The 11222-nt window shown below is 48.7% G+C and overlaps 1 protein-coding gene across 1 annotated transcript in view; it reads left to right on the forward strand.

Moving 5' to 3' along the window:
- PDIA5 (protein disulfide isomerase family A member 5) overlaps positions 1–11222 on the forward strand; it is a 295349-nt gene that overhangs the window by 113768 nt on the left and 170359 nt on the right. The window contains exon 8 of the mRNA XM_063934059.1: positions 7309–7376. Within this exon, the coding sequence (XP_063790129.1) occupies positions 7309–7376 (68 nt within the window). The remainder of the gene's footprint in view (positions 1–7308; positions 7377–11222) is intronic.

Raw genomic sequence — 11222 nt, forward strand, 5'->3', positions numbered from 1 at the left:
TAATCCCCTAATACTGTCTGTTCACCTTCTCCGTGTATACATCCCTTTCACTGCATGTCTACCCTTTTAACTGTCCATCCCCCGACTGTTCTCTTTCTGTAACTACCCTTCCTCACTGCTCCCCTTCTCTTAATCTACCTTCTCACTGACCATTCTCTTTTTAACCTCTTCACTGTCTACATTCTTTGTCTAACCATCCTTCACTGTCTGCCACCTCAATCAGACCTGTCTTACTGCCCACCTCATCTGTCTATCTGACTAACCTTCCTTCATTGTCTGCCACCTCAATCAGACCTATCTTACGGCCCACCTCATCTGTCTATCCACGTTGTTGCTTGTCCTCTTCATCTTTGCTCCGTTTTTTTTTTCTTCTACCCTTCCTCTCTACCACCTCCTCTGTCTACCCTCCACCTCACTGTCTGTTTTCTCTGTCAGTCACACTCCTCACTGCCCGCCTTCTTCACCTACCCTCCTTAAAATCTGCCTCTTTCATCTACACCCTCCTCACTGTCCCCCTCTTTTGTTCTGTTCCTCCCTTCCACCCGGGCTCCTCTTGTATTCTTGTCTTAAGGCTTCCCTCTCCATCGGTTTCCCATCCACAGTCCACCTCCTTCAACTAACTTTTTCATTTTCTGCTATACCTTCCTCCTCACTATCCACCTTTTTTGTTTACTTACTTAGCCCCCTCTTCATTGTTCATCTGCCTGCATACTGTGTCTCCCAGTCTGTCTACCTTGTCATAGTTTACCTCTATTCACTACTTTCTCCCTGTTTCCCTTCCCTGACTACTTCCTCAGTTCCTCCCTTCTTTGTCTACCTCTTCACTCTCTGCCACCTCTTCAACCCTCCTCAATGTCTTCCTTCACTGTGCCGGATGTCTGTCTACCCACTCTGCTCACTTCATTTCCATCTACTCCTTCTACCCCACTTCATTGCCAGTCCTTTTTTCTGTTTACCCCCTTCCCTATCCATCTTCTTAGTCTTTTCCCCTCCTCACTGTCAATCTCCATTCACCCTCCATCACTACCACCTCCTCCATCTACCCCCCACCCCTCCTAACTGCTTGCCTTCTTTATCTACCCTCATTTGCTGCCTGCCTACTCCATCCCCCCCCCCGCCCCCCCACACTATCCATTTTCTCTAACGTCCTAGAGGATGCTGGGACACCGTAAGGACCATGGGGAATAGACTGGCTCCGCAGGAGATAGGGCACTCTAAGAAAGCTTTGGACTCTGGGTGTGCACTGGCTCCTCCCTCTATGCCCCTCCTCCAGACCTCAGTTTTACAATGTGCCCAGAGCAAGATGGGTGCACTGCAGAGAGCTCTCCAGAGTTCTCTGCCTAGAAGCATTTTTGTTTGGATTTTTTTCTACCTTTTACTCCTTTTTCACAGGGAGCACTGCTGGCAACAGGCTCCCTGCATCGAGGGACTGAAGAGAGAGGAGCAGACCTTCTTGTCAAAGATAGGCTCTGCTTCCTCGGCTACTGGACACCATTAGCTCCAGAGGGGGTGAACGCAGGTTCTTACTGGGCGTCCACCCCCAGAGCCGCGCCGCCGTTCTCCTCACAGAGCTAGAAGTACAGAAGACAGAAGTCGTCAGGCGGCAGAAGCCTTCAGCTTCACTGAGGTAACGCACAGCACTGCAGCTGTGCGTCATTGCTCCCATACACCTCACATACTCCGGTCACTGTAAGGGTGCAGTGCACAGGGGGGGGCGCCCTGGGCAGCAATATAAACCTCTACATGGCAAAAAGAATATATACATGTACAGGTGGGCTCTGTACATGTATATAAAAGAGCCCCCGCCATATTTTACTAAGTTTGAGCGGGACAGAAGCCCGCCGCCGAGGGGGCGGGGCTTCTCCCTCAGCACTCACCAGCGCCATTTTCCCTCCACAGCACTGCTGAGAGGAAGCTCCCCGGACTCTCCCCTGCTTACACACGGTGAAAGGGTGCTTAAAAGAGAGGGGGGGCACATAATTGGCGGTTTACATATTATACAGCGCTGCTGGGGAAAAACATTTTGTGTTGGTCTCCAGGGTCATTGCGCTGGGGTGTGTGCTGGCATTCTCTCTCTCTGTCTCTCCAAAGGGCCTTGACAGGGATACTGTCTTCAGGAAAGGGGTTCCCTGTGTGTGTGTGAAGTGTGTCGGTACGCGTGTGTCGACATGTTTGATGAGGAAGGCTCGCTTAATGTGGAGGGGGAGTGCTTGAATGTCAGGTCGCCGTCGGCAACGCCGACACCGGAATGGGTGGATATGCTGAATGTCTTGAATGCAAATGTCAATCTATTGCATAAAAGGTTAGACAAGGCAGAAGCTAGGGATCAGTCAGGGAGCCAGTCCATGCCTGTCCCTGGGGCGCCAGGTCCTTTGGGGTCTCAGAAGCGCACCATATCCCAGATCGATGACACAGATACCGACACAGATACTGACTCTAGTGTCGACTATGAAGATGCAAAATTACAGCTGAAGGTGGCAAAGGGTATACGGTACATGATTATTGCCATTAAAGAGGTTTTGCATATTACTGAGGAACCCCCTGTCCCTGACACGAGGGTACACATGTATAAAGGTAAAAAGCCTGAAGTAACTTTTGCATCCTCATTTGAATTAAGTGACTTGTGCGAAAAGGCTTGGGAATCTCCAGATAGGAGACCACAAGTTCCCAAAAGGATTCTCATGGCGTATCCTTTTCCACAAACTGATAGGATACGCTGGGAATCTTCGCCAAAAGTTGACAAGGCGCTGACACGTTTGTCCAAAAAGGTGGCACTGCCTTCTCAGGATACGGCTTCCCTCAAGGAACCTGCTGATCGCAGGCAGGAAATTACCTTAAAGCACATTTACAATCATTCAGGTACTATTGCTCGACTGGCTATAGCGTCGGCCTGGCTTTGTAGTGCGGTTGTGGCATGGGCAGATTCCTTATCTACGGAAATTGACACCTTAGATAGGGATGCCATTCATATGACCATAGAGCATATCAGAGATGCTGCCTTGTATATGAGGGATGCTCAGAGAGACGTTTGTTTATTAAGCTCCAGAATAAATGCTATGTCTATTTCTGCTAGGCGGCTCTTGTGGACCCGACAGTGGACGGGAGATGCCGATTCAAAGCGGCATATGGAGTCCTTGCCTTACAAAGGGGTGGAGTTGTTTGGAGACGGCCTCTCGGATCTTGTCTCTACGGCTACGGCTGTTAAGTCAAATTTCTTACCTAATGTCCCCCCGCAGCATACAAAAAAGGCACCTCATTATCAAATGCAGTCCTTTCGTTCCAATAAAAACAAGAAGGTACGTGGATCATCCTTTGTTGCCAGAGGGAAAGGCAGGGGAAAAAAGCTGCACACAGCTAGTTCCCAAGAGCAGAAGTCCTCCCCTGCGTCTGCAAAGTCCACCGCATGACGCTGGGGCTTCCCGAGGGGAGGCAGATCTGGTGGGGGCTCGTCTTCGGTTTTTCAGCCACGTCTGGGTTCACTCGCAGGTGGATCCCTGGGCATTAGAGATTGTTTCTCAGGGATACAGGATGGAATTTGAAGACTTGCCTCCTCGCCGATTTTTCAAATCGGCTCTGCCGGCTTCCCCGTCAGAGAGGGAGCTAGTGTTGGCAGCAATCCAAAAATTGTATATTCAACAGTTCCTCATCTCCAGCAAGGAGAGGGATATTACTCAACCCTGTTTGTGGTCCCGAAACAGGACGGTTCGGTCAGACCCATTTTAAACCTGAAATCTCTGAACCTGTACTTGAAGAGGTTCAAGTTCAAAATGGAATCACTCAGGGCGGTCATCGCCAGCCTGGAGGGGGGGGGGGGATTGGATGGTGTCCCTGGACATAAAGGATGCTTACCTTCATGTTCCGATATTCCCCCCGCATCAGGCGTATCTGAGATTTGCAGTGCAGGACTGTCGCTACCAATTTCAGACGTTGCCGTTTGGGCTTTCCACGGCCCCGAGAATTTTCACCAAGGTAATGGCGGAAATGATGGTGCTCCTGCGCAGGCAGGGGGTCACAATTATCCCATACTTGGACGATCTCCTCATAAAGGCGAGATCTCGGGAGAGGTTGCTGGACAGCGTGTCTCTGTCCATGAAGACGTTGTAGATACACGGCTGGATTCTCAATATACCGAAATCCCAGCTAGTCCCTACAACGCGTCTGGCCTTTTTGGGGCTGATTCTAGACCTAGACCAGAAAAAGGTTTTTCTTCCGATCGAAAAGGTTCAGGAACTCATAGCCATGGTCAGGAACCTATTAAATCCAAAAAAGGTTTCAGTGCATCCGTGCACGTGGGTCCTGGGGAAGATGGTGGCTCCCTACGAGGCCATCCCTTTCGGCAGGTTCCATGCGAGGACTTTTCAATGGGACCTCTTGGACAAGTGGTCCGGGTCCCATTTACAAATGCATCAAAGTATCACCCTGTCTCCCAGGACCAGGGTATCTCTCCTGTGGTGGCTGAACAGTGCTCACCTACTAGAAGGTCGCAGGTTCGGCATTCAGGACTGAGTCCTGGTGACCACGGACGCAAGCCTCCGAGGCTGGGGAGCAGTGACACTGGGAAGAAATTTCCAAGGTCTCTGGTCAAGCCTAGAGTCTTGTCTCCACATCAACGTCCTGGAGTTGAGGGCCATATACAACGCCCTGCGTCAAGCGGAGGAATTGCTTCGGAGAATACCGGTTCTGATTCAGTCAGACAATGTCACGGCAGTGGCTCATATAAACCACCAGGGCGGAACAAGGAGCAGAATGGCCATGGCAGAAGCGACCAGGATTCTACGCTGGGCGGAAGGCCATGTAAGCGCGCTATCAGCGGTGTTCATCCCGGGGGTGGACAACTGGGAGGCGGACTTCCTCAGCAGGCACGACCTGCATCCGGGAGAGTGGGGACTTCATCAAGAAGTCTTCGCACAGATCACGGATCGTTGGGGACTGCCTCAAATCGACATGATGGCATCCCGTCTCAACAAGAAGCTAAAGCGGTATTGTGCCAGGTCAAGGCACCCTCAGGCGGTAGCGGTAGACGCTCTGGTGACACCTTGGGTGTTCAGATCGGTCTATGTGTTTCCTCCTCTTCCTCTCATACCCAAGGTGTTGAGAATAAGAAGAAGAAGCAGGGTCAGAACAATACTCATTGTTCCAGATTGGCCACGGAGGACTTGGTATCCGGAACTGCAAGAGTTGTTCGCAGGTGATCCGTGGCCTCTTCCTCTAAGGCAGGACTTGCTGCGGCAGGGGCCCTGTCTGTTCCAAGACTTACCGCGGCTGCGTTTGACGGCATGGCGGTTGAACGCCGGATCCTAGCGGAAAAAGGGATTCCGGATGAAGTCATTCCTACCCTGATCAAGGCTAGGAAAGACGTGACGTTAAAACATTATCACCGTATATGACGGAAATATGTTTCTTGGTGTGAGGCCAGAGCTGCTCCTACGGAGGAGTTCCATTTGGGCCGTCTACTACACTTCCTTCAAACAGGAGTGACTTTGGGCCTAAAATTAGGGTCCATAAAGGTCCAGATTTCGGCCTTATCCATTTTCTTTCAAAGAGAATTGGCCTCTATTCCTGAAGTACAGACCTTTGTGAAGGGGGTGCTTCAGCCTCCCTTTGTGCCTCCGGTGGCGCCTTGGGATCTTAACGTGGTGTTACGTTTCCTCAAGTCGCCTTGGTTTGAACCACTCAAAACTGTGGAGTTGAAATACCTCACGTGGAAGGTGGTCAGGTTGTTGGCGTTATCTTCGGCAAGACGTGTTTCTGAATTAGCGGCTTTATCACATAAAAGCCCATACTTGGTTTTTCACGTGGATAGAGCAGAGTTGAGGACTCGCCCTCACTTTCTGCCAAAAGTGGTCTCATCTTTTCATGTGAACCAACCTATTGTCGTGCTTGTGGCTACACGGGACTTGGAGGTTTCCGAGTCCCTGGATGTAGTCAGGGCTTTGAAGATTTATGTGACCAGAACGGCTAGAATCAGGAAGACTGAAGCTTTGTTTGTTCTGTATGCGGCCAACAAGGTTGGCACTCCTGCTTCAAAGCAGACTATTGCTCGCTGGATCTGTAACACGATTCAGCAGGCGCATTCTACGTCAGGATTGCCGTTACCGAAATCGGTTAAGGCCCACTCCACTAGGAAAGTGGGCTCTTCTTGGGCGGCTGCCCGAGGGGTCTTGGCATTACAGTTGTGCCGAGCAGCTACTTGGTCGGGGGCAAACACCTTTGCAAAGTTCTATAAGTTTGATACCCTGGCTGAGGAGGACCTCCTGTTTGCTCAATCGGTGCTGCAGAGTCATCCGCACTCTCCCGCCCGTTTGGGAGCTTTGGTATAATCCCCATGGTCCTTACGGAGTCCCAGCATCCTCAAGGACGTTAGAGAAAATAAGATTTTACTTACCGGTAAATCTATTTCTCGTAGTACGTAGAGGATGCTGGGCGCCCGTCCCAAGTGCGGACTTCTTTTGCAAGACTTGTATATAGTTATTGCTTACATAAGGGTTATGTTATAGTTTTTCGGTTGAACCGTGGCTATGTTGTTGTTCATACTGTTAACTGGGTATGTTTATCACAAGTTATATGGTGTGATAGGTGTGGCTGGTATGGATCTCGCCCTTAGATTTACAAAAATCCTTCCTCGTACTGTCCATCTCCTCCGGGCACAGTTTCCCTAACTGAGGTCTGGAGGAGGGGCATAGAGGGAGGAGCCAGTGCACACACAGAGTCCAAAGCTTTCTTAGAGTGCCCTATCTCCTGCAGAGCCCGTCTATTCCCCATGGTCCTTACGGAGTCCCAGCATCCTCTACGGACTACGAGAAATAGATTTACCGGTAAGTAAAATCTTATTTTTTAGTATACTTCCATCACAGTTATCCACCTCTGTATTTTCCCTCAATATTAGCCTCTTCCTACTACTTCCTCGCTATCCTTCTCCGTCTAAAAACCCTCTTCCTCTCTTTGCGCATTCTCTGTCCACTCACCTTCATTATCTGCCATCTCTATTTTGTCTATCCTTTTAACTTTCCACTTATTACTCTACTGTCTTTCACTGCCCAACTCCTCTGACTACCTCTACTCACTGTCCACTTCCTTTGTCTACCAATCCCTCCATGTCTACTGTGTTGTTCCTCCTCCCTCTACCATTCACTGTCCATCTCCTTTATTTACCCCTAACATGTCTTTTACCTTCTTCTCCCTCTCACTTCCTGCTTGCTTCATCTACTACTTTCATTCACCACCGCAGTCATCCTTTCCCACCCACTGCCCTCCTCTTTATGTGCTCCTTGCCCTCACTATATGTCTCACTGTTCTCTCCCCACTCAGGGTGCAGTGTGTGTAAGAAGATGATGCCTGCTTACCAACAGGCTGCCACTGAACTGAAAGGCACTTATGTGAGTAATTATGGCAAAAGTCTCATTTCTCTATTTTGCAGAAAATATGATTTTGAGATTGTTCCTGTTTAAAATGTGAAATGCATTTTGTTGTGTGTGTAAAAGATAGATACTAGTTAAAAGACAGTCAAAATGACGTACACTCTAGGGCAGAATTATTAGGGGGGGATGGGGGGGCAGTCGCTACTCAAACAGGAGCTGCCTGGTTTCTGGATGTACTGCTGGAAGATGGGGCTCTGTCATGAGTGTGTGTATGTGTAGCGTTAGCCTTTTTTATATATATAGATGCTGTATATCTGTAATGGGCAGGCTATAATGATGTTGCACTATATACACCAGTATTTACACGTGTAAACTCACCAGTTCCCACACAACTTCTGCCCAGTGTGGGGTAGAGGACACCAGTAGCCACCAGCCCCTCCGCTGGTGCGCAGTATATATAAAGCAGTGGAACCGGTTATCTGCCTCCTCCTCACCCGCATCATCTACAGGCCCGACACCAACCACTCCTCCTCCCAGTCACCGCACCGCTCACCCCACACAGTCTCACCCCTTCCTGCTGTACTAATTCATCTTCTGCCCCCTGCTGGTAAGTGGCCACATGTGTCCCCGGTGCCTCCACACTAAGCACTGCGAGACCATCTGGTTGTTACTGCATCTGTTTCCTGGTTACTGCTGCTACTTGTTGCCGAAGTCCCGGGATGGCAAGTAACCTCGGGTTGCAGCATAGTATATGGAAGAGGGGGTGCAGAGTATGAGGTATATGGTGTGAGCGGTATATGAAATTTAATGAAATGCAAAAATTATTACCCTAGGTGCACTAGAGATACTTTCAATGTGTTATTAAGGGAATTGTCCCTGCAAAATTGTGTATACCCTTTTTCCAGAATGGTCACTCCAAATCCAAATTTTTGGAATTTTTATTCCTGGTATATGAACAGAGGTAAAAAAAATAAAATTTTTCTTAAAAACTTATCCAAAGAATTAACATAGTATTCAGTAGAACATATGCTAACACATAACCGGCTATAATTCAGGGGGTGTAATTTGAAAATCACCCTACCCTTACTGGTGTGAGCTCATAGGTGACTGATCTCCTATAGTGGATGCAGGCTGTTAGGATGACGTACCTACACGTTTCGTCCACTTGTGGGACTTCATCAGGGGCACAGTTCAAAATGATAATTCAACATGTGCTCAGCTGTGTTATTTTTCCTTTTCTTCAGGATAGAATATTCAGAACCACTTCAATAAAGCCCTTTAGATCTTTGTAACCATGTGGTTTTAGGTGCCTCCTGCACTATTGATAAATGAGGATTCAATAGAACACTCTCCCAATTGTGTGTGTTACTCTTTCCCTCTGTTAGCATTCATTTCACAAGTTTCACAAGTTCTTGTGAAATGTCAAGGCACAGAACCGTATATAAGCATCACTGCACAACAAAGAAGTCCGCATGTTCACTTCCTTCACAAACTTGTTACTGAGCTAAACAGAGGCCACTGGAGAGCCATGATCTTCTACGACTACAAGTGTGCTCTGCGATAGCAAGAGAGTTTTTTGACTGACTGCAAGTGCTTTTGGGGAGGAAGCACTTTCCCAAACCACTGTGTTTTTAAGTGGCTTGCAGAATTTTGGCACTGGAGACGGTCCCTGGAAAACAAGGAACGCTGCTGCTGACCTTTGTCAACCATCACTGAGGACAACTTTACTGCCATGCGGGCCATAGTTGAGGTGGGTGCCAGGGTGACCATGACAAGATAGAGAAGGATATAGGCATCTCATTGGATCCATTCGCTTGTTACTCCACAAAAGCTTGGCATGAGCAAAGTTTCTGCATGCTGGGTGCCCCATCAGCTGACTCGAGAGCAGAAGGAAGCTTGGGTAACTGCAACATGCTTGCCAGGTTTGATGGCAGTTGCTCAAACCCTGTCTCAGAAATCATCCGTGCCGAGGAATGCTTGATCTACAGTTTCGATCCCGAAACCAACCAGTTGATCCAGTGGAGCCCAGTTGGAGGTGTGTCATCACAGAAGTTTCTATGTGAGCACAGCTTGGCCAAGCAGATGATGGCTGTTTTTATGGCCAAGACTGGTGATGTAGCTATCATGCCACTTGTGCAGCGTCGTGCTGTGACTGGGGACTGGTACACCAACCAGTGTCTGCCGCACGTGTTGGAAGCCATTTCCAGGCACCATATAAGAAATCATGCTCATGTTGCCCTTCTCCATCACAATACACCTGCCCACAAGTGCAGGAAAGTGGTGGATTTTCTGGCCCATGATTGCTTCCAGGAGCTTGGTCATCCTCCGCACAGTCCAGTCCTGGCCCCCTGCAACTTCATCGTGTTACCACAAATTAAGCGCAAAATGCGTTGGATTCATTATGAGTCAGCAGAAGCTGCAGTGGACACCTTCGCCCAGCATGTAGAAGCTTCTAACTAGTCCAGTGACTTAACCAAGTGGTTTGAGTGCATGCAATTTTGCATAGACTACTCTGGCGAATACTTTGAAAAAACTGAATGTTCACTTTGTTTGTAAATATAATACTTTCTCTTGCAGCAAGGCTAGGTGACACTGGACTGTGGGATGGTAGATTGGCCTGGAGTTTGGGGGGTGTGTGTGTGCGCTCCAGGCACGGACTCCGCCACAGCTCTCCGTTCTCTGTCCAGACCATCTGGACCTGGGGACAATGCGCGCCTCACCCTGTTAGAGGGTGCCAGGTGGCAGTGCTATACCGGATGGTGGGTTTTCCTCATAGCGGCTTACAGGGGAGTAGCATTTCAAGGAGAGTGCAGCCATGGACTGGGAGATTGAGCCTACAGCTGCTGGTCTCCCCTACTCTTTCTTCCAATGTACAGTGATTTCTGCTGTGCGGCACTGAGAAAATGGAAATTGAAACTTACTCGGGTGGACCCTGCAGCCTGTGAACGCAGCTGGTTCAAGTCTTTCTTCAGCTCCTCTCCTCTGCAGCTATTTGCCTCACAGGAAGATTAAGTATCAGTATTTTTCATTATTTATTTTTGCCTCGTCAGTTCTAGGAAATTGTACAGTTGCTCAGTGACCTGTGACTTTAATTTCTGTGTCTCAGAATTTGTCTACCCTGCGACCGTTATACATGGTGTGGCTGCGTGGTGACTATGATGGACAAAGCCAAAACCATCAAATCAAAAGGTGTTACTATGGCTTTGTATTTCACTTGTGCCCAGTGTAATCTTAACCACTTAACTGGCATGGTCAGATTTCATGCAACTGCGTCGTCCCACCCTGTTCCCCCGTTTTTGACGAGGAGATCCGTTCTGCAGATGTGCATAATATAATGTTTAAATATTTAAAAAAATATTTTTTCAACTTTATTAAATAAATAAATTTTAAAAAACAATGTTGTTAACGCTTTTGAAGGGAAAAATCGTCCGTTAAGATAACTGTGTGCACAGGTGGACTCAGGAGCATTGTGCATGGACTGTCAGACAGAGTCTCGGGGCCACACAGGTGTCCGAGGCCACTGTGTTTTACCCTTGCAGAACCAGCATGAGCACAGGCTCTGGGTAGATCGGTCTCTGAATTGGTGAAGCTTGTAGCGCTTCAGTGGGAGGATCAGGCTAGGGCTGTTTCTGCACCTTTTTCCTCTATGTGCGGCTCCCAGTCGCCTGTGGGGCGGCTGCTCAATCTGTGTCTGATTCACCCTGGTTCTATACCATGGAGCTTACGGCATCAGGGTTTTAAAGTTTCCTCTTATTTTGAACTCGGCAGCATGTGGCGCATTAGCATTTACCTCCATCCAGGATTCAGTTGGAATTTTTGGATTCAGACAAGGTGGAGGGTGAACTTATGGAGACTGGAGTTGTA

This window comes from Pseudophryne corroboree, chromosome 7, assembly GCF_028390025.1.
Source record: "Pseudophryne corroboree isolate aPseCor3 chromosome 7, aPseCor3.hap2, whole genome shotgun sequence".
NCBI lineage: Eukaryota > Metazoa > Chordata > Amphibia > Anura > Myobatrachidae > Pseudophryne > Pseudophryne corroboree.